Below are 24,959 nucleotides of genomic sequence, written 5' to 3'. Positions count from 1 at the left end.
AGCTTCCACTCGTCTAAAAAAACATCTATTGATCTGCAGCTCTTTCATAATTCATGTTTAGGTCATTAAATGTTTACTGCTGTGTGATTAATATTCGCTTTGCTGAATCTCTATCTATCTAGACAGACAAGGTTCTTATAGAAATAATGAAAATTTAACACAAGAGGTTTTCAACTGTTGAAATATAAATAAATGTTATTATAAATAGATACCTCAGCACACACAGATACATATATTTATTTATTTATTAAAAAACTAAAAACTAACAACTAACTATCAACAACAACATTGCAGGGGTTCTTTAATTGTTGGATTAGTACTACTGTATGACTAGTACGATTTTTTTTTCTCAGTCTTTTAAGCAGTTAAAGGACCGATCACAAATAAAATACATGCAAATATCAACTTGTCACCGGTAGAGGGGTCTTCTGAAGGTCATTAGTGAACCCTTGTGCTTTCTTAGGGTCAAGGCGACCCAGAAGCCCCAAAACAAATGTGTTTTTGGTATCCCTTGTGTTGTGATACCACAGACAAAAATGTTTTTGGGACACAGGGGTCAAGAAGGATCAGGAGTGGAAAAGCATGTAACCAAGCAAACATTGTCTTTCTCTGAAATTAAAACACCATATTGCTTGATCCCTGACATTCACATATTTGTTTTTAACATGGATGTCAAAACTTTTCTTGTCACTCAATTGTTATCTGTTGTAATGAAGTTTTTACAATAAAGAGGTTTTGTGGTGTTTTGTGTGGTGGTGAGTACAGAAGGAAGGGCATTGACTTCAGGGAGCACGTAAGTATGTAAGTAAGTAAGTAATATTTGTAGAGCGCTTTTATAGACCACGGTCACAAAGCGCTTGAACAATTAAAACAATACCCGATAAAATATATGCTTAAAAGGTCAGTCACCACTGAGACAAACACAGGAGTCTCAGAGATTCAGGGAAAAGCCTGCAGAATAAAAGTGTGTTTAGATGTTTCTTGAAGGAGACAGTAGACTCTATCAAGCACAGAGAAAGAGGAAGATCGTTCCAAAGCTTAGGAGCAACAGCCTGGAAGAATTTCTCTCCTCTGGTCCTGAACCGTGTGCGAGGAACCATCAGTAGATTCTGAGCCCGAGCTCTGTTCTATGGCTGGATCAGATCAGTGATGTAAGGAGGAGCCTGACCATGAATAGATCTGAAAGTAAGAACCAGAATTTTAAAATTGATCCTGAAAGAAACTGGCAGCCAGTGAAGAGATTTATGGATCGGAGAGATGTGAGTTCTTCTACTAGAGGGGTCAGAATTCTCGCTGCAGAGTTTTGTATTAACTGCAGGTGAGACAGCTCCATCTTGTTTACACATGAAAACAAACTGTTGCAATAGTCCAGGCAAGAATACACAAAGGCATTGATTATAGGCTCCACCATTTTTCTAAGTTTAGAGAGGGCTTGTTGAAGGTGAAATGAACAAAAATACAATGCAACACTTCTGTTTTGCTCCCATTTTTCATTAGCTGATCTCAAATATCTCAAATGTTTAAACACAAAAAAGACCTGTCTGTCCTAGAAATCACTCACAAAACTAATTATACTTAAGGGATAAGGGATAACGCTGAGAGAATGCTATGGCCAGAAAACCAGTCAGTGTCTGCTGTGACAGCTATTTGCGAAACACAATCCAACACATCTCCTTCACATGAAGTCGATGGACTTCATGAATCTTGGATACGTTTCTGGATCTTGTCAGGAACTGTTTACAGACCCTTGTAACATGGAATTGTCTTCCGGCAACATAAGGTATTCATGGGTGAATGACACATCAATGGGCCTCACGATAGTCATGGTATCACTTTGCATTCAATAGTCATTCATTAAAATTCACCTGTGTTCATTGTCTATAACATACGCCGGCTCATACAGAACAATGACTCCTGCAAACCGCTCAACCACTCGACACAAAACACACAGTCTGCCATCTGCTCTGAAACTGGGATTCATCCCTGAAGAGAACGCCTCTCCAACAGGCCAGACACCATCGAACGCGAGCGTTTGCCCACTCAAGACGGTTACAACGACTATTTGAAGGGAGGTCGAGAGACCCCGGCGAGGACGACAGGGGCATGCAGATGAGCTTCCTTGACAGCTTGTGCAGAAATCCTGTGGTGATGCAAACCGATTGTTGCAGCAGCTGTCCGGGTGGCTGGTTTAAGACGTCCATGGAGGTGAACATTCTGGATGGAGTAAGTTGCTGATTCAAGCACATAGGTGATATTCCTACATGGTCAAGGACACAGATGTTGTTGACATGCAGACATACAAGTGCATTTTTTTTTGTGGTCCCTAATCTATAATTTCTGGCTCTGATCTAATAATTCCAGTTCGAGGTAACCTGCAACCTTTCTGTGTCAAATTTTAATATTCTTCCTGTGCTAGCATCGGTTCAGTTAAGGCGCTCCGGTTTCCTCCCACCGTCCAAAAACATGTAGATGTTAGTTGTCAACTCTAAATTGTCTGTAGAATGGCTTAAAGGGAAATAATGTGCAGAACCATAGTAAGAGCATCAAACATAACGTACATATTCAAAGATTCAAACAAAGAAAGTCAAACAAAGTCAAGATAAGTCAAACAAAAGAACCACTTTCCCTGATTGATGTTTGACTTTTAAGAATGGTTTTTATACTTTTTCACCCTGGCTTTAAAGTTTCTACATCTACATTTCAAATACTTCTGTGGCTTACATATGGCCGTATTATAATCACGCTGTGGCAGCACTTCAAACCAAACAGACAGGTCTGAAATGGCATCAATCACCCTCTGCTACAAAGGGGCATTAAAAAAAAACCTCAGCATCAACATTAAAATCCAGAAGTATTCCACCAGGAGCCTCATTGGGATGACTGGGTCATGTCAGTTAAAGAGTTGACGTTGATGATGATAGAAAATGCATCACTTCTTCTCCTTATGTGGCCCAGACACCCACATTTATACCGCTCCAAATGAAGATGGAACTGCCACTCATTGTGTGGCTCGTCTGTCAATCATATGTTGCAGCAAGGCATTAATGACCTCATTATGAGTCTGCCAACCCCCTCCTTCCCCACCCATTCACTGCTGTGAATGTGACCGTGAACCACATTCCGCCAGCATCTGCTTACTCAACCTAGAGGCAGATTGTTCCGAAGACGAGGCCAAGCTACCGACTCACCTCCATTTGAATGTGGTCGCAGTGGCTACACTGACAGGGGAAATATGGCTTCGGAGCTTGGGTGGCACCGGTAATGGACTTTTTGCATCTGCTTCCAAATGTAATCCCAGATGTGCCCTTATGGTCATTACAATCTGGGGATTGAGTACCAGGCAATGAGCACGTTCTCACTCGCGAGGGCCTCTGAAGGGAAACTTCAAGCATCATAAGCAATATAATGAGTGGCTTTTTCAAAAGTGTACTTTGTCCATTTTAATTTTTTCCCGCTGTCATTATAATCAATAACACTCAGCAATCTACTTCATAATACATTATCACCAAACACCTCTTGATGATAATTAGGAATAGCAAACGGCTTCATGAAGCTACAACCGCACATCCCTGGTAAAGTGGAGACTTAAAAGTAAACTACAGCAGATGCAATTAAAGGGGGGAAAGTATATGAAGGGCTGTCTTTGGAACTGTTAAGCCTGGTTTCGTTTTCATAAAAAAAACAATCATTGCTTGCATTAGATTCTAAATTTGGGGGCACGACATTTCCAAGTGTTTTCTATTCCTGAAGAGGATCAAGCAAAAGACAAATGCACTTTTTGGACTATCAATGTGACAACCTAAAAAACTAAATCTGTATTTTATGCTTCATTAATGAAACAGCTGGAGACAACAGAAAATCCTACATTCATTAAAGTCATTTGAAGATAAAACACTCTACTGACGCTGGGGTGAATTAAAGTCTTAAGTTTTGGGTTTGAGAGCCTATCATTTATCATGCCTGCACACAGTGAACCTCATTGGTCAAACTTTTGTGGATGCTGGGTTGCATTCCTTAGCAAACATGTTTCTCAGCCAAGTTCTGCTATATACTGTATTGTATATATAAACAACAATTTCTTTGATTCTTTTAACCCTCTTTTATCCTAACAGAGACTCATCAAGTCATTGCCTAATGGACAGGGATCACACAAATCATTACATCATCACGATCACACGGCACAATCACAAGTAAAAATCCATTTTCAAACATCAAAGTAGCATCAAATACTGCATTTTTTTTCTTTTTTTTTTTTTTTACAGAAAATGGATTGAAAGATCTCAGCTCTAATAACAGTTTTGAAATTAATGTCAAATATTCGTCCTTACTATGGATCTTCTTATGGCCCAATATCAATGTCACTGCCTCAGATATGCATGTTCACATGCTTGGTTATGCACACCAGAGATTAATAGATGCATGAATGCGCTGCACCTGTGCTGGCAAACAACGCCCCTCACTCTTCTGGTCAGGTTTTGGCTACTTCCCCACAGTGATTGACATACAGGACAACACTTTTTACTGTCTGAGATTATCTAAAACCATCCCACAAAATAGATAGTATTTTCGGTACAACAAGTTTATTTAGATTACCTTCATTAAACAAATATTGGTCAGCAATTAATTGAACTAATCCAGATATTTACAATTTAACATCCTCCACTGTTGATTTACAAATTAATTTTGAACAAGATGTTAAAACATATATTTACTCTGCTGAACTATTGCATCCTTACAATACACACATTGCGTTTTTTAAAAGTGCTTGAGTTACAGAAAACGCTCATAATTATTATGGTTAATCCTTACCTGTTGCACTGCAATATAGGAGGATGCTAAGTTGGTTTTACATGAACCAATAACTAATTTTCTCTTCAGATTCTGTCATGAAGCTGTGAAGTCACAGCTTTGTTCAATTTGACATACAAGCTGCACGTGAGTTGTATCCAAAACTGTTCTGAGACACACTGGCTCATCAGGATTCCAGTGGCGGCTTGTGAAACAATATTATAGCTTTGACTCTTATCAGTACATTTTTCTGCCTATACCATAAAAAAATCAGTCTTATATTAAACTTCGATAAGACCAACACCCTGCATCCTGGAAGTTAACATACAATTAGCGTTACCAAATGAGCTAACTGAGCTAGTGAAGATGCGCAACGTTTACCCGTGACCCTGGATATGACAACACAAACCAAGATTATAATTAGAATGTGTATATAAATGCAGATATAGTTTGTTTAGCAATAGTTATATCGGTTAGATTACACTTTTTTAGAATGAGTATTGCTTATCAGGACTATGAGGCGAACGGAAGAAATAAATGTCACACCTCAATCTCCATTTTTCACATCATATAACTATTGATTTGAGCTGAATCACAAACACAAAGCACTGTGACATTCTGTCCGTCAGCAACAAGAAAATAAGCATATACAGCTTTTTTGCTCACCTTATCAAACCTCTAGCCACCATTTAACATTTACATTCTTATTTAGAAATTCTGCCTGCTGATTGATTATCTTATTTTTGTAAATCTTGGAAGTTTTATTCAGCCCCAGTCCTTTGGTAGGAAAGTTATTACGCCCATTATATCCTGGTAATATGTTCTGTATCTGAAATGTATTTCAAATTGTTTAGTTGAGTTTCAAAGAGTGAAAACATTATAAAGGAAACCAACAAATATAAATCTATTTTGTGTCTCATGATCCTTTGAAATATCAAACTAAATGTTGAACAAAACATTACCATGAAACTTTTTTAGTTGAAGACCACCTCACCCGAGCCCAAGTCACTAATATGATTAGGTTTACATATATTTTGGTAATTACTTTCCAGTGATTTAAGGGGGCACCTGGATTTAAAGGACCAACTAAATGCAAATAGACAGTTTAAAAGGTTTAAAATATTACATTTATTTCGACCACAGTAGTTATGATTGAGTGTTTAAGTACAGGTGAAGTAGTAAATACTACGTTTAAGTGCTAGATAAGCATGTTTGATGGTTAATTTCGTGGATGAGTTGTTTATTTTATCTGTTTATTTGCTCATTTATTTATTTTGATTGTATTTTTGTTACCAAAATATAATAGTCCTTTACATGTGAATCATATCAATGAGGCAAGAAAACATTGTGAATGGGAGCAAAACTAAATTGACGCACCTAAAAAGCAACAATAAACTTTACTCTGTTTCATGACAACAGACCAAACTGTCTTCTAACTATTAACTATTTAATACCAATCATTTATGATGACTATAGAACTAGTTTTGAAGACGATGTTGTACATTTTTGATGGAAATCTCTCCAATCATCATCACCTATACAAAGTGAGAAATCAGAGTCATGCTTATTATGATGTATTTTAACTCATTTCTAGAATAAAAGTCAATGAAATGGAGCTGGGACCTTCACCCGTTAATAAAATACATAACCATGGTCTTTTTCTCTGTCAGAACACCACAACTATATTCTTTATTATTTTGAAATAACTTTACTTGACCCGCACTTTAAGCTCAGAGATTGTTTGGCCATGAGGCAAAATCTGAATGAATTTCCTTCTTCACAGTCTTCTTGTCAGTACATATCAGTAGCGACATCTATTGCTCTTACATTTAATCATTTCCTGCTCATTTTGTGACCAGTAAATTAATTCAATTATCTTTTTGTGAGCACCAGAAACATTTGTTGGATTCTCATCCTCCCTGGTGACACTCTCTTCCCTGAGCACAGCTAGACAATAGGCCAAATGAAATGAAACATTTCAAAAGAATGTTTATTATTTGGAAACTTTAAGCTCCAACGACATTTCTCTCTATTGTAAGATGCTGCTCATGACATTCTGGTTCAAGGGATTATTTAAGTTTGTCAGGCGTATGCAGAATTTTCAAGGTGACTAATCCCCAATGTCCTTAGCGTTTTTTTTTTTCCCTGATGCAGCGATGAATGTGATGGTAAACATATGTATCTTCCTCTCCATTTTTAGCCGACGGTGCTTATCTCAAAGAGTGCAGTGTGCTGATACCGTTAGTTTCTAAGCTCTGACTTTACACCGATTCCCTCTGTGGCGCCTATTTTGTATTCCAATGACAGGGAGGTCAATTCTCATTTGATTTGAAGGGACTGATTCTCTGTACCAAAATAAAAAAGTGCTTGTAAAAATGTGGTTTCATACTGTCAGACTTTAGCAATATGGTTTTCTAACACACACACACATACACACACACAGGAAGACTAGCGAAAGCTGGACTGGAAAGGTGGATCTTCAGCACATCCCTGAACTACTCCATTACAGAAAAGCAATAGGTGAATCATATTGTGCTCCATCAGGATTTACTGATCAGTATGCACCTGCAGGCAGTTTGTGTGTGCTGCATTAATTGGTTTATTCCTGGCTTAGGATGGTGCAATATGTGTGGACATATGTGTGGACATCAGAAAGTTAAAGAATGAGTGCCAATGTTAAAATAATTGCTATTGGAAACACAATGAAAGCTTTTCTGAAGTGATGCATAGATGAAGCTTCATGAATAACTTGATGTCTATCTATTTTAATCTGAGGGAGGCCCTCAATGAGGGAAAAAAACAAAAACGCTTTGTTCGAGTTCTCCATAGAATGGGACAAACCTGAAATTGGACGAGCTCAAGCAGGGAGCACCAGCATATTCTAATGATCATCTTCCACATTCTCATGAAAACAATTGACGTGTCAGGAAGATATTTAGGCTAATAATAAGGCTGCAAAGTGAAAGGCAAAATATTCTACAAGGTACACACGACTATAAAACCATATAGAATTATGAAGCAAGAGACCTACAAATGAGACAACATGATGAACAAGAAGCTCACTCTTAACATATCTTGTGAAATGAGTTTACCATTTTGCTTCAGTGTGGTAGGATGTTCCTGTGCCTAAATGTTTACTTTACCTGTTGCGTCTTTGAAACAGTAACAAAACCAATGAAGAAAATCTACCCAATTAGCATGAGTAGGATAAGATGCAATTGAGTGAAGGAGAGAAACAAGAGACAGACACAAGGTATTGTCCTTACATTTACAGCAAAAAGTTACACACTAAATTAGCTGTAAATTGTACAAGTAATGTAAGAACCCAACTCTCCTGACTCACTCACATGTTTGAAATGTTGAAGTCTTCCTCTCCAAGATGCAGCAGAAGTCCTTCATCATGTTTTGAACTTATTACTTCGTTCTCCACCGTCTGAAATCTCAGCGGACGAGAGGTTACGATAAAACTGCACTCAGTTAACTGTAATCACGTCCCCCTTTTTTTATACAACAAGTCCCTTGGAGTCAGAGACTTCTGATATTGATGACAGTTTGTTATAAACCTTAATGCTTGACCAATCACAGCCGACTGGGTGCGGGTACGGTTAACAAGATTTAATCTCCAGAAGAACACGTTTTTCAGATGGCAGGGCTTAAGAACATTTTCTAATGTAAGTATTTAAATGAAAAGATAGTTTTGTACAAACGGACACATACTGATGAGTAGAATGGAGGTCCAAGATCCATTGAAGTGACACTTACATCAACTCATTAGTTGAACTTTAAAAAAACTCTCATCTCTATTTCTACAGAGCCCCTTCTATACCTTGCTTATTGTTAGAATTCATGTTTATTGATTTATTTTTACCTTCACGGTGAGGGGTTAAGACTAGAGGCAGACCCAAGTGCAGATACAAACAACGAAACATTAGACAATAACAGAATAAATCAAAAATGTTTAATCACAACAAAGTCAAGCATCCATATCACAGGAAACTTAAAGTGCACCACTAGTTGGGCGGAGAACAAAAACTCAAGGAGTTGGCGCCCGTTGCTGCAGGAGAGGTGGCTTTAAACTCTGCTACTGAGGTGTTGATTGTTTGATGTGCAGCAGCTGCTGTGAGAGCAACAGGCGCTGTGGAACTCAGGAAGCAGAAGAGACATAACAAAAAGTTAAATAACGAGACAAGACATGACACATGGTGTGATATCGCTTTCTTCGAACCAGCCTCAGTAAATAAATGTCAATCCATTCTCAGTAAGTAGATTTTCTAAGAAAACAAAAGGAAATTTAAAAGATAGTTGACTTGATAGCTGGTAAAAAATGGAGAAACAAGATGTTTAATACAGATAAATGTTTGTTTTGAAAACAATGCAACATTTAAAAAAAGGCTTGTACTTTATATGAACTTTTAAATACGATTAACCCTTGTGTTATCTCAGGGTCAAGGTTAAGGTTTTGTAGTATCCCTCATGTTGCCTTTTGTTTAAGGTGATTGACCTCTACCACTGCATATGTATTTATAGAAGGAGGTTGTTTACCTTGACTCAGAGAAAACACAAGGGATATCTCAAACACATTTGATTTTCTGGCCTTCAGGTCACCTTGACCCTGAAACAATACAGTTGTCAATACATATACTGATAAATGTTCCTCTCTTTCATGAGTTTTTATATCAATCACAATAAAGAAGAAATGATTTATATTGCCATCAAACAAAATTAATCCACATGCCGCTAATCAAATTTAAGAATTTGTCCACCATGTAACATGGCCTCAGAAAGTATTTTTTGAAAAGCTTTTAAGGAAGTGGCACTGGCAGGAAAAGGACAAGAGTGCAGGGGATTTTAGCGACAAAGGTCAGGACGGAGGAAAGGAAATATAGATGGAACAGAAATGTGTCAGACTTCACATTGGTGTTTCAGTGTTCATCTCTGCTGGAGATCTTAAATGAAGACCAATAAAACGAGATTGGAGGCCCACACAGTGAGCTGGGACCTTCATCATTCCTCAGCATGAGGCCAAAGCAGATAGGTAGCATCTGCTGTTGCTTTAAAATGTCCTGGGAAAAACAGCGACAATACCAGATCATCAGAGCCATTTCAGCTGCCACTCCGCCTTATTTAAGATGAAAAAGCAGGACTATGTTTTTAGAATGAGACTATGCCAGAACCCCCCTTGGTTACCGGGGCGTGACATCCACGAGAGGTAAATGGTCACAAAGGGAATGCTGGTGTGATGGAGGTAAAATAGATCACAGCTGAGAACACAAATGACAACACTGTCTGTGTAAGAGTGAAGAAGGATAATGAGGTTATCATCACTGAAACAGCAGAAATACATCAGATACTGAGGAAGAAATTCATGCTGGATAGACAATACATTTTAGCAACCATACTTTTCTCTTTTAAATACATTTTACAAACAAAGCCTTGGAAGTTTGTTTGTCCTTTAAATTGTCAATATTATTGTTCAGACTTTAGTTAATTTCTGTTGCAACATTCAATCTTACACATGTTTTTTACTGACAGTCATGGTGAGGGGTTTAGACAAGAGCCAGACCCAATTGCTGATGCATACAACCAAAAAGCAGAATGAAGTTCAAGTGTCCATATCACCGTTCAAAGAAAAACTTTAAGGAGAGGAACAAATTATTATTTGGTGGCTTTAAACTGTTGATTGTTGGATGAGCTGCAGCTGCTCTGAGAGCAACAGGCGCAGAAACAATTCAATTTTTAACCTTGATTTATTGATGTAGCATGAAACAATCATAGCATGCCCTACATATCTGTTTTTTTTATTAGCTTACCTTCACCAGTTACAAACAGAAAAACAAAACAAAAAAACAACACATTGTATAACAGTATCGTGTTCATCCTGTGGTGAGGTATCCATTGTCCAACAACAATTTTTCATAGAAAGCTTATTTAAACTTATTTGTTGTTTGAGTTCATTAAATATTGGACCAGAGCTGCACAGCCTACATTTATATGTGTTTAAGTCAGTAATCTTTGTATTATTTACAAATATTTAATATGTGGATTCAGGGTTTATTATTTACTTTTTTTTTTTTTAAACTTGCTCTATGCTACCAGTGCAGCTCTAGTTCTCTGCCAAGAGCTTATGATTACAACATCACTGTGGCAAGCAAAAAATGCCTCTAGGATGCAGAAACCTTGAAAGGACCAGGCTCCAAGCAGGCGGTCTCCTTCACAACTGATCAGGCCGATTGCAAATGTATATAATACACAGGTAAACAGATTTAAGTAAGTAAGTAAGTCAGTAATTTTGATTTACATTGCGCTTTTCCAGACCAGGGTCACAAAGCGCTTAAACAATCAAAACAATATTCAATAAAGTATATATTTTAAAGGGCAAGATAAAACTGATAACACAACAGGAGTTCCAGAAAATCAAGGATTTAAACGGTGGGAGAAGATACAGAGGAGAGTAAGGGGGGAGAGAAGGTGAGGTGTGTGTGTGTGTTTGTGTGTGCAGGTGTGTGTGCGAGAGTGTGCGCAGAGACTCAGAAGCGCCAGCTGTACAAATCTGCAAGAGGGACCCAGTGACACCGAGAAGCCACTCTGCCCCGAACCAAGCCAGTGAACCCATGCCTAGCCTGGCAAGATCCCAGCACGAGTGCCCCAGCAGCGGTCGGAGGCAGCGGGAGAGTCGCAGACCCGGCAGTCAAGATAACCACCGCAGCCAGCCACGACCGCGAACACCGGCGAAAAAGCGGACCACCCCCAGGAGGCCCACGATGGTGCACAATGGCAAGGACCAGTAAGGAGATGACCGGCGGAAGCAAAGAGAGGAGGTGACAAGAGCAGGCGCCGGGACAGAGGGGCCGGAGGGCCAACTGGCGAGGGACAGCCAACGAACCAGTCAGGAAAGTGCATAAGGGCAAGTCCGTGCCCCAGAATACCCCCCAGGCTACCACGCCAACAACCCGCCCACAACAGAGAACCATAGGTAGACACGCCAGAGGGATAGAAAGTCACCACAGCAGTAGCGGTGCGGTCCACGCATGCCCCGCAATAACATGGCCAGTGGTTAGGTTGAGTACCACCCCAGGCGCCGGGTCAAAGGTAGGCCACTGTCGTGTGGGCAGATAAACCATACAACCTGGTATCAGGGAAGGGTTTCCCTGTGACAGCCACAGCCCTCCCCCTCGTCATGAGCACCAGGGGGTACAGCAGCATTCCATGGGCGGTCTAAGGTCTCTTCTGTAACAAGGGACCCATTGATCGCACCACCCCCCCGCCATGCCTACCCATTTTACGGCCCCACCACCCGGGCAGCCCCGAAAGACCCACCACCCCAGCCATGCACCACCCCGCAGACAGGGAGGCAAACGCACCCAACCCAGCACATGCCACATAGAGCACACCCACAACTGCAGTGGGCATCCATCCCAAGACCAGCCCACCCACGGCTCCCCATCATGGACATGGTGGAAGGCCACCCAGGCCAGGGACATCCAGAACAACTAGCAAACCCCAAGCCCCACCCCCAAGTTAGACAAGTTAACAATATGGTCTGTGTTTTTCTCGGTAGGGGGAGCTGAGAAGTGTCTCTCAATATACAAATCTTTGGAACCATAAAGTTCAGAAATTATGATATGTTAGTTGTTACATTAAGCCAAAATAAGTTGACTGGTGTGCATGTCAACAGTGAGTGGAAGTAAGAATCTTTTGTGTACAGGGAGCAGCTGGTGCATGCGTCTGATTCAGTGAAGCCCATCCGGTTTAGTCTAGAAGCAGTATAGCGAGTTCTATGAATAACTTTATATTGTATAAGCTATAAATATTTTTTTCTGTATTCTTAATGAAAATGTTGTTACATATAAGACTCCAAAACTCGGAGTTGGTGCTCATGGAGGTTGGTATGCACATAGAGGTGTCCGTCTGGTTCAGTACCGAATATATTTTGGATATTATTTTCTTTTATACATTTTTTCTAATTATTGGTAAAATTGTAGAATGCAATTGCATATATTCTAAAAAGTGTGAATTTGTCATATTTAATGTATCTACAAGTTCAGAGAAGCCTATGAGCGAGTTTTCTTGTACAATATGGTGCAGGTGTGTAACACCCTTTTCCTTCCAGCCGCTGAAGTTGATCTGGGTTCAGACAGATGGGTGAGCGGATTGAATGGGCTATTTTTTGTGAGTTTGTGATTTTTAAGTTTCTCCTCCAAGCCTTTAAGGTATGTATGGTCAGAGTTTTAAAACCTTGGTGATTTTCAATAGTTTGAGAGATAAATGGAAGATCTGATAGTAGTATTTTGTTACAATAAGCTTCTTCTGTGTCAAGCCAGGAAGATCAGACTTTGGATCTTTCAGTTATGTAGACACTGTACCAATCTGTGATGGTAATGAGAGCGCTAAGCCAAAAGGCAAAGCTCTCTGTATATCTGTCACCTATGGTCAAGAACAGTGGGTAGAGACCGAAAGAACGAGATTGTGGTTACAAGCGGCCAAATAGTGTTTTCTCCATAGGATGGCTGGGCTCTCTCTTACAGATAGGGTGAGTAGCAAGGTCATCCAGGAAAAGCTCGGAGTAGAACAGCTGCTCCTCCGTCTTGAGAGGATTCATTGAGGTGGTTTGGGCATCGGATTAGGATTCAACCAGGAAGCTGGTAACTTTTTTTCTTGATATACAGTCACTGTCATCTGTGAACCAAAGTAAGTAACAGTAGATGGAAAAGGTGACCGGTTCACTGGTGTTTCTATTGATGAAAATTGGTTGCTTTAAAATTACCTGGGAAAGAGAGACAATACCTGATCACTAGGGCAATTTCAACTGCTACTTAGCTTAATTTTAGGTCAATTTAAGTCGGAAGTTATACCCTTCAGCTTGACTAAAACCGCTGCCTTTTTCTATAAAATATGTAGCACATGTTTTTCTTAAAGCTCGCCAGTTCATTGTGGAAGTGGACACCTCTGACTCCAGCATAGGTGCAGGGCTCTCCTAAAGATGCTCGTAGGACAACAGGGTGCAACTTGGTCTTCTATGCCTGGATGCTGTCCCAGGCAGAGACGAACTAGGACATTGTGAACTGAACACGGAGCTCCTAGCGGGGGTGGCTGCTTTACCAAAACTGAGATACTAGAGGAATGGCTATGAGTTACCTCTTTGCGTTCTAACAATAGAAGCTTATTAAGATTAGATTTACTTTACTATTTTAATGTGCTATATTAATTGGAGAGTTGCCAAGAGATTGAAATCTTGCCACATCCGGTGGGATCGGTTTCTTAGTCTTTTTGACCTCTCCCTGGCCTATACCCCTGGCAGCAAGGATGTCCAGCCTGCTGTCTTTCCCTGACAGTTTGCCCAGCCCCAGCAGGACTTAGAGAAAAGTACCATCAATCTGAGTCGTGCATTGTCAGGGCAGCATGTAAGGACGAACAGGTCGTACTGGTTTGTTCCCATTCATGCTCAAGTTCTTCAGTGGGTTCACAACCTTAAACACATGCTCATCTTCTGCCTTTTCTCATTGCCGATTATCTGTGGTCCCAAATTTCAGTGGATGTAGTCAAATGCCTTCCTCCTTCTGCTGGCATAACCGTAATCCTGTCTCGTGTTGGAACTGGTCGTATCTGTGCACCAAGATGGTGGACTTCATCCCAAATTTCTGTCAACATTTAAAGCTGCTAATCCTCAGGTAATGTTTTTCAACTACAAAGATTACCAGTGGACATTGTATCCAAACTTGGTCCTCAGATGTTGTCCCAAGCCTTGTAGGTGTTCTGCAGGATTCTGGGGGCCACACCAAGTCTCACCTTGAGACAGAAATCCCTGTGTAGGTGTGGCATGACAAAGTGAGAAAATTATAATCTTAATATAAAGAAAACCCCAACAACGCCACTTTGGGATTGCGCCCAAGGAAATAGTTAAATAATAATAAGTGCACATAGGTTCAGTGACTAGTGAGACTTCGAACCCCACTTGTATCTGTGTCATCAAGTCCTCACAAAGATCAAATTAAAAAGGTAATAAATTATTTAATTCTCGGTATATGCAAGGCGCAAATCTTGATGTAAAGCCTCCCGGGAAGAGGGACAGTAGACAGGCTTTCTCAAGTGTCATTAGATGACGTGTAATATCAGTGTTTCTAATTTCCACGAGACGCTGTCCTTTAAATTAGATTCCTGTGGTGCCTTTATTAGATCTAATGAATAAATCAAACTCACATTGTGGGAGCAACAGCTACTCACGCCGTTAACTAATGGGAAAACACGATAATTGAGTTTTGCAAACACAAAGAAAGTATATGTGCTGATAACTAATCAGCCTTTTAAAGAGGAGCAGCAGCGTGGTCTGGGGAGATGTCGCGTCTCCCATGCTGAACATTCACGTGAATGTTAATTACGATCATGTACGATCTCACTAATAATGTTATTCACTTGTCACCAACGCTTGATGGTTCTTTTATTTTATGTCAGGAAAGCGTCGCAGGTTGTCTAACTTTTTATGGTTTCAAATTAGCTATTTATTAGTACAAATACATTCAGCTCACATGTGTATGGCCTGGATCAATTGATAGTAAACCATTTTATTTGAATAAATTGCATTTTCAAAGCCTTTTCATTTCCAAAACTAAACCGCGTCTGAAGTTCTTTACATTCTTTCAGATTGACTGACTGATCTAAATGATGTTTTGCTGGGTAGTCAAGGTTAAGAAACGGAAAACCAAAGTGGGTATGAACTTGTAGGAATGTCAATGGAGAAAAAATGTTTATCCACTCTTCAAAAAAAGATACATGTGCTTGTATTCGTCTAGTAATCAATCACATTTCATATTTTAAATAGAATTTATTGGCAAATATAGCGTACATTCAGTGTTGTCAAAAACTGCATACAACGTTACCTGGAAAGAAATCCATCTTGAGTTTTTGATGACAAAATCCTTTTCTTCCTTGCTAAGATGGTATTAAAACAGCCTCCAGCTGTGATGGCAATTCTGTTTAGTGCTACCACAGCAACTTGTAGGAGATTCTTTTATATAAATGATGAAATACCCTGAGATTAATATCCAGCCATCAAAGCAACATTTGGGCTGTTGTTTAATTGAAACTCCAGAGGATAAAATAAATCTTGCAGGATGTTGTCAAAAGTAAGTAAGTAAACATTCTGACTAAGAAAGTTTCTTTTTATACAAAACAAATTGAAACAGTAAATATCATTCACATAAACGAGTGTGTAAAGGAGATGTGTTAGAAACGATGCTCTTCTTTGGTTGACATTTTAGGCTGTTTTTCATCCGAAATGTCCACCATGTTGTCATAAGCCTGTGATTCCTCCTCCCCGTCCTGGTGTCGTGCAAAATTGACAAAAACCTGCAGGAGAAACAGAAAGAAATAAGAATAGTTTTGCGTACACACGACTATCTCTGGCCAGAGAGTCAAACATTAGATGGGTCACAGTGGGAAAACAAACCACCCTGTTGCTAGAGCTTCAGCTCGCACACCAAGTCGGACCTAAAGCTTCAACAAGCTGAGACTCAGAACTACAGTAAACAATTCCGGACTTCATCTTAGATGCGTATTTACTCTGCAGGAAGCAGCCCCGCCTTGTTTGTAAAAATCTGCCAAAGATTTTCATTGCGCTGTAAACATCAGTGCAGGCTTTTATCCAGCGCAGGCAAGAGATAATAATATAAAGGATAATATAAACTGATAAGAGCATCGCTTTTTCATCTACTGCTTGTCAGTAGCTGTAGACATTAATAAAGAGTGAAGGTTGCTGTGTGCTTTAATGGATTAAATACTCTGAGAAATGAAGTTACAGGCATCGATGAGTTCTGATAAATTCTTTAATCCAAAATTAAAAATGTATAAATGTTTCACTTGCACCACATATGACTTGATGAGGCAGAAGCCGTGTCATTGTGGCACTTTTCTTAAGCACATTCAAAATCAAACATGTTGAAAATAATTTACTAAAAATAGAAAAATGTTTTTGTGGTTGATTTGTTTTTATAAAGACAAGCTTTTGATTGGTTGATGAGGCTTCATGAGGCAGTAGATGCTGTATCATGATACAGTTTAAAGACCACTAGATGGCACCCTCAGTAAAATGATGCCAGGTTTCATTGAATTAGTTGATCAGAGTCAGAGATTATAAAGTAGAGAGTGACATCTAGTGGCCTTTCAAAATGAAGACACTGTATCATTAAAAAAACGATACATCATTGAGACTAATATTGCAATATTAATCAGATTCATAATATAACCTGACTGTTACATGACACATCTAAACACACAAATCCAAGTTTATTTTTCGAATGAATCAAAAGAGAAATAAAAGCCACAACGACCCAGAATATTTATGTCACTGCTACCATAAGATTGAGATTTTATTTTTTTTTGTTACATTCCATGGTGTATGTGGTGTGCTTTACTAATTAGACAAAACTTACTAGAGGTCGCTGGAAGGGGAAACTAACAAAATAAAAAACTGTACTCAACACAATATTGGTCCCTAGAGGTCTAAAAGATTAATAACTCTTGAATAACTCATCCACAAACACCCACTAAATCTATTCAAATGATGGAGAAACAAAAGAAATGGAATTGAAAAACAAAAGATCAGGAGTCACTACGAGGACGAGTATAAAAAAATCAGAAAGGAAAAAGAAGCACTTTATTATAATAACGTTCTCTTTGCACTCTGCCACACACAAAAACCCAGAGAGCTAACTCCGGAGTCACACAGTCCACTAGAGCAAACCACAAGTCTCCTTTTAGAGAGGAGTCCGGCCGATTAGCTTACAAGTTGCATGTGCCATCATCGGATGGGGTGGAGTCTACTGGCTACCTTCCACCGTAACAACACTCAAATACGCTTGTCTTCTAATAGTATCTTCACCATTTGTTCAATAATGAATCACGTGAAATAGAATTCATTGCTGAGCAAAAGCATAATCAGGAAGTTGTCTTAATATGGCTGTTCTGAGAAAAAACCAAAGAATGCCCATGTTACGAATAGAAATTTGTAGAAAGTAGTCCCATTATACGATGTTGATGTTGTGAGGGGCCATCAACCCAGAATAAAGAAGAAAATAAGCCTTAATATGATGATATACTGGCAAGAATTTAGGAATAAATACATTTTTTTTTATTGTTAGTTGGGATGAAACCACAGTTGTTGTAACATTCCTAGGGTTAGAACAATGTAATTACAATGTCGTAAATTAGTTTCAGCATTGTCACTTTGTACAAGATAAAAGGCTCTTGTTCCTATTTCTTGATTTATCTTCTTGGTAAGTTCAAAAAGTATTTCAGCACTTCACATGAAAGCACTGTCTCTGATCTACCGCTCAGGAGCCATGATTGTTTGATTTTAAACCTGTCATTACACAAAATATATACATATATAAAGAATATTATTAGTCTAACTAGTAAATATGTAAAATAACATATTAGACATATATTATCCGTATTGTAGTGACCTCAAGAGGGCCGTGAACTTAAAGTCAAGGCTTTGTGGAAGGAGCAGCCGATAATGTGTTGTCAACGTATGCCAAAGACAAAAATCTATGTCTCGAATTTGAAAAGAAGCGATGGGACGGACGCTAGATGGCGAGCGAGCTACAACAGCAGCAGCACAGATAAGATAACATGTCATCCATCTCCATTTAAAGTTGAAAAAAATGCAAGAGCAGAATGCTGGAGGCGAAACGTGTCAAGTTTGTGTGATGTCCCACCGACTGATGAGTTTGGTTGGGCTGTCAACACAGCTCATCAGGAAAGAACGAGGAAGAAGATGCTGATGAGAGGAGGATAGAACCATCCCTGTCTCACAGTCTCTTGGACAATAATATCTGCTATTGCCACAGACCCTGTCTACTTCTGAGGACCTTGAGAGATCTGACAGAGATGATGGAATGAAGCCTGCAGAATATTTTTCCGCTGATTGCTGACCGGTGTCACGTTTGGATACAGCCGACCAGCCTTTACCTAATAATGCGATGGATACAGGCATTAATTACATTACAGAAGCTGCAGCCACTGTTTATTCAAAGCTTGCTGAGGCAGAACAGAAGAAGAACGCAATGAATCACCCAATTAACTCCTCCTCCATATCAAACTTGTCCTTGAGAAGTGAGAGCACTCAGAAGAGATCTTCAGGAAATAAAAATAACCTCTAATGCAGGGGCAGACCTGGACCCATGAAGATATTGACGATGAGTGAGATTGATGAAATGAAAACGTAGACTGAATAACTCATGATTACAGTTTTTTTTTCAGTCGCTAATACGCACCACATTTCAGATACGACTCAGTGTGCTTAAAAGGAGAACTTTAGATGTGATGTTTTTGGAACAGAAGATAGAAACACTATTATGTCTGGACCAAGATGAGTGAGTGCGAGGTTCAAGGTAGAGGAGCAGAAGCAGTTGTGTCGGCTTTTTGCTGATGTATTTTTGTATAGAATGTTCTTGTATTTCATTTCATTTTGTTCATTTTTCATATTGTAAGAAGTATACTGTACGTCCTTCAATAAACAGTAAAGAAAGAAAACTGATTTTTAATGGAATGCTTTTGAATAGGAACATTTCATGTGGACATAATATTCCAATCAAGAGATTTAGTGTAAAAACAGTGGAGGTTTTTCATGCAAATACCTGAAGAGCTGAAACATAAAAGTCTATCCAGTTTTTATAATGTCAACATTATCCATTAATTTTTAACCCCGGTGTTCTTTGAGTGACTGCATGTACGTTCTGAATTGAAAACAAGTTCTTTTACAGAACAATTTCTTTTTGAGTCAAAATTTCCAGTATTTTGGTTAATTTATTCTTTGTAGAGAAATATGTTTTTGAAATTAAAAGTCAGAATATATTTAAAAAAAAATGTTTTTGACAAGAGAATTATCTATTTGGCCAGCTGTGTTTTGTAGGTTGTTAGCAACTAAAAAAATTGTAATATTAATTATAAAATTTTTAAGAAAATATATAATGTTTTTTTATAGTCAATTAAACGGATTTGTGACATTGTGGTTTGTTGCTGTGGTAGAAAATTCTGAAATCTTGAAATCCTTGTTGACAAATGTAATTTATTATTTCTTTATTCATTTCCATTTTCTTGTGATTTCGCAATTCAAAATAAAAAAGCTTCATGAATACCTATTTCATTCGGCACCCCATGTGTGAGGCAGAAAAGAATAAAGCTTCACCTTACACTGTTTGAATCTCAGAGCACCTTCTAAACACAAGTTATCTTGCCATTTTGCTCGATTCCTTTTCATTTTCTAGTCTACATCTGTCATCATCAAGAGGCACAAAATAATTTTTCCGATCCTTTGCAAACGGCCCCACAGCTTGACCAACATTGACCAAGCGTGCTGTTCTGTGAGCTTTTAATTATTCTAATAAACATAATAAACATTCCAGACTACAAACTAATCTTCATAATTCTTCCTTGATAACTTACATTTATGAAGTTTTATAATTATGTGCCCACTTTCTTTGTTTTAGTAGAAAAGTTAATTTCTATAAATGAATGATGGTTGATTGTGGTTGTTGTTTAAACTGGAATAAGTTGGATTTATTGATCTTAATATGTATTTTCTTCCAGTCGACATTCAACAATAATTAACTTTATTTCAGAATAAGAAACTTTTATTTCCATTGTTGTAAACACAACATAACTGTAAAATATACGCTTCTCCTTTTTTGAGGCCAAAAACCACAATTAAATGTACTTTAGGTTGTGGCAATTTTTCACTAAACCTACCTATTTGTTTTTTACCGAACCAAAGAAACTGTCTGCCAACCTGCAGCCGTCGCCTTACTTTAATGCTAACACCATCATACAGACCTCAGTTGATCAGGTCAGCTTCTAAACCAAAAAAAAAGATTGTGAGGGAAAAAGTGTAAGTAAGTCAAAATGGGTTCATGGTCGGATTAAGAGCGTATAAGTCTTTGTGATGACATGAACTAACTCAACAACCCTCAGGTTATTTGTGTCTACATGTTTTAAAACGGCTGCAGTTTTACCACTTCACAGAAAAATTAGCAATGACTCGTCGCTATAAAGTTGCTTCCTAAGACTTTCACCCATATTGATGTAGCACCTCCAGAGATTAATTAAACAACATCAGCCAAAACCTTCCTCTCATAGCACCGATGCTTGTATTTCTACCATCCCATCTGTTCAGCAAGTTAAGAGACCACACTTCTAAAGCACGGTGGTCTTCAATGCACCTTTTGAAGCTGGAGCACTAATGTCATCGATGAACAAGGGCAACATTAGCTTTCATTTAAGCTATCAGAACTTGTCGTCTTTACTCTTGCAAGATGACCCGTCCCCATGACAACGCAAACACACTCTTGCAATTATGAACGTGAAAATATATATATTAAAAAAAAGTAAAAATACAATTGCATGACTAAAAAAAACAACTACTATTAAGTGCATGGAAAAACATCGCAACATAACACTGAATCAGCAAGAGCTCTGGACTGGTTACAACAAGATGTTTGACTATTTGCATCTATTTATATTTGTTTGAATGCCATATATCCTGTTTATATGCGAGTGAGAACATCATTTTCATCCAATGAGGACTCTGAAAAAGAAGCTTTGTTTCAAAAGAGCTCGTATTTTTACTCGTAAAATGTCACATGCTGATATTATTTTAGATGATATAGAACGAAATCACTAAAATGAAGATAGAGACTATCAGTGATCCGGTTAAGTTTAGGTGTCTGGCGCATCAAAATAATGTAAATATAATCCGGTACAACTTTAGATCGTGACTCTCTGTTTAGTATCAGAAAGTCGATGAAGACTTTTACACACGGGATAATTGCGAAGAAGCGTTTCCTCCTCCGTTACTTATCGACCCCGACAGAATATTAAAGTTTTTTAAAGTTGTATGTATTTTTATCTGTGTATTGCTTTTGATTGTTCAAGCGCTTTGTGACCCTGGTCTGAGAAAGGCACCTTACAAATAACTATTACTTACCTACAAATATCTTAAGATTTGAATCACAAAATAATTAAATCACAAGCTACAAATATAGATACTGATACCTCCAGATAAATAGATATCAAATAAAAAAAACACATTCGACCACGGGCTCTGTACTTGAGATGGTATTATCCACGCTACCTTTATGACTCAATGAAAGTGACAAGTGCGTCATTTGATCCTTATTTCTGAACATCATGATGCGTTGCTTAACAAATACCATCAGCGACTGCTGCCGCGTTCAAGATCGAGTCACATCGTTTTTCCCAGGGTTCACTATTATTTGGCGGCAGAAACTCCTTGTCCGGCTGTCTGGACGGAGTGTTGTGGATCAATATTAATTGCAACACAGGTCAGCCGCTCTAGCTGGTCAAGGCTCTTCACTATAAATCACTTGCACAAAGGTCTCCTCAGGTGTCTCGCTCTGACCACCGCTGCTTTAATACTGTGACTTCAACAAACAGGTATGATTTATTAAGAGTGCACTTAAGTCAGTTTTGACCAGAGCAGTATACGTTAAGTACAGAAATGATGCACTTCAAAGATCTAATGAAAGTGTTATGGTGGTTAACACCATGCGCAGCTTTATTCAATAAATCTGCGAGACAACTCATAGATATATTTGGCAGAGAATATAGCTGCACTGACCCCTTGTGGAGCACCAAAGGCTTCTCAGGACCCCTTGGAGGTCACCCTATCCACCCACCCCGGCAGCTGCTGCTGAGCTAATAGCATCCTTTCAAGTCCAGACACACTAGGAGTCACCTCTGGGAGACTGATTGCATCAGGTCCGTGGGGTCAGTGGGAAAAACACCAACTGAAGCAGCTCCACCACCCGGGTTTATCTCGCCAATCAGAAAGCTGCTGGGCTTTAATTGTGATATAAAGTTGCCCACGTATGGAGGCCTTTTCGCCAGGTCTTTGATCAATATCTGGAACCATAGAGGTTGTGTACGGATCATGACCTGATTGATGATGAACCCAGTCCGGGGTATTGAAGCCTTGGTGGCGACCACACACCAACAGCAAGAGGGTGTTAAAGGAGAATTGTGTTCTGTCTCAAAATAGACATGTTATTAGATTTGAGAAATGCGTTAAATTATTAGTTATTTATAAATGTATTACAATTAAAATGGGATCATGGGAACTACCATTTACACTATGTAATAGAAAATGGCTATAGAAAGATACACCTTGTTACCCTAATTTAAGTCTTTATTATATGTTTACAATATAGAACTACTTTTTGTACGTTGAATTAACCTGTGTTCAGTCTATGTTAAGCCTTTTTGCTGCATTGTTCAATCATCTTTTTATATAAACATGTTTTTTGGAGGAAAAAAAAATGTGTCCTCACAATGCCATATAAGCGTCATTGCTGAAATAGTATTATTTTGAATTTAAAACAATCAGTCGATATGGCAAAAAATTAATAAACAAATTAAAAGAAAAAAAAGAAAAGATGAACAAACTTGGATTTTAAACAGTACAAAGTATGACCGTGATAATAAAGGATTGTAATGTGGAAACCAAAGATTCATTGCTCTGTGATGATTTGAAAGACTTTATTCCTTCCTTCTGAATACGTTTGGGTAATTTACAGTGAAGTTAAGCGAGGACACTCCAGATCTAAGTGTGGCTCAAGAGTGGAGAAACTAGAACTACAGTTAGCTTGATAGCAGTATGATGTCAGCGCTGTTAAAACGTTAAGTTACGATTACTCGATCAGGCTCTGTTGTCTCTATCTGTGGCATCTACATGTATCTATGTGTGCAATAGACAGTGTAGACGCCATCGTTCTAGAGACTCAATCATCAAATCAAATTACTCCAGAGATTCTGTTAAAGGATATCAGTGTCATGATGCCTCTCAGACTGAATATGCCAGTTGTAGTCTTTGCCTGTTTTGAATTAGCCAGAATTATGGAGTCCAATAACAGGTAATGCGTCACGCTGTATAAATGTTTGTATTTTGAATAAGCTTTGATTAAATATAAATCAATTTATCATCAATTGTTATAATATGTTTGTATGTAATGGGCAGAGTGCTATCTTAATTATGTAAAAGAAAATAAACATTTCTTTGTTAGAGTTTGTTTCTGAGTTTAATTTAACAATAGGAGTGTAAAGGGTTTAATCACAACAGGAGCAAATGTAGTTTCCTCTGAATAGCGATGCATTTATTTGAGACTTCTGATTAATGCTATTATTTTCATTATTTGCTTTGTTTTCATTAACTTATTGACTACGGATTCAACTGTCAGTCAAATTCTGTTGCTGGTTGACACATAATGTTGTAAGATGTTCAGTTAAGTGTATTGGCATTGAAATGTAAATAAGAAAACTTGCATACCTGATCCAGAGTAGTCTGGGACACAGAGTAGTCTTCCACCTCCAACTGGCTCTGATGTCTATTGAACTGACTGAAGATGTTGGCCAGCGCCCCCTGTGTGTACGGGAGCTGATATTGCAGTGTGTTGTGATGCTTCTCTTTGAGGATGCTGCCTGGGAAGGTCCATTGGACGAAGTCCTCGACGGGTTTGAGAACAGGCGGGGAGCCGCCCACTCTCACAATCACTGTGTATCCGTCACCGAATCTAGGTGAGAAACATGTGGTCAGCACACTTCAAGAAAAAAAGGTATTTCTAAAGCTGCGTACTATTTTAGAAAAAAAGAAACATTGTAGTTAATCTAAAGCACTAACATTATTTGACTTATAGGTCATCTGGGGGTTTGCAAAAACATCATAGAACGGAAAACAAATGTGTTAAAATGACATTCACCAACATGGCTGATTAAGTAAGACTGTCACTGTAAAACTGTATTAAAGGAACATGACGCGCATCAAATCCCAGCCTCAGCGGGAGCAGTTTTCAAACTGATTTGAAAATGCTGAAAGGCATAACTCTGTTGAGACTAAACTAAGATATTGTCTCTCGCTGATTCAGAACATGGGATGTTTCATCATCCGTCATTTCGAGGGTAAAATTAATCTGCAGCTTGAAATCATCTTCTTTTTTTTCCCCTCCATTTCTCTCGTCTTCTTATTGTGATCTTCACAATGATATCTCTGCTCGTGCTCTGCACACTCCTTCATTCGAGCAGGTGAACCACACAAACTTGTGGCCCATGAAAAGATATTCTACGGTCATCCATTTATTGTCTAAGCTTTTATGAGGGCAGAGAAA

At 38.6% G+C, this 24,959-nt stretch overlaps 1 protein-coding gene across 1 annotated transcript in view; it reads right to left on the bottom strand.

The window, feature by feature from the left end:
• Positions 1–15,618: 15,618 nt before the first annotated feature.
• The window catches only part of LOC148082304 (phospholipid-transporting ATPase ABCA1), a 148,069-nt gene continuing 138,728 nt past the window's right edge, over positions 15,619–24,959 (bottom strand). Inside the window, exons 47-48 of the mRNA XM_087789468.1 lie at positions 24,125–24,368; positions 15,619–16,131 (exon numbers count right to left, since the gene is read on the bottom strand). Of these exons, the coding sequence (XP_087645594.1) occupies positions 16,009–16,131; positions 24,125–24,368 (367 nt within the window). The 3' untranslated portion in view covers positions 15,619–16,008. The remainder of the gene's footprint in view (positions 16,132–24,124; positions 24,369–24,959) is intronic.

Source organism: Callionymus lyra, chromosome 4 (genome assembly GCF_982586985.1).
Source record: "Callionymus lyra chromosome 4, fCalLyr1.hap1.1, whole genome shotgun sequence".
NCBI lineage: Eukaryota > Metazoa > Chordata > Actinopteri > Syngnathiformes > Callionymidae > Callionymus > Callionymus lyra.
This window is presented reverse-complemented; position numbering and strand designations above follow the sequence as displayed.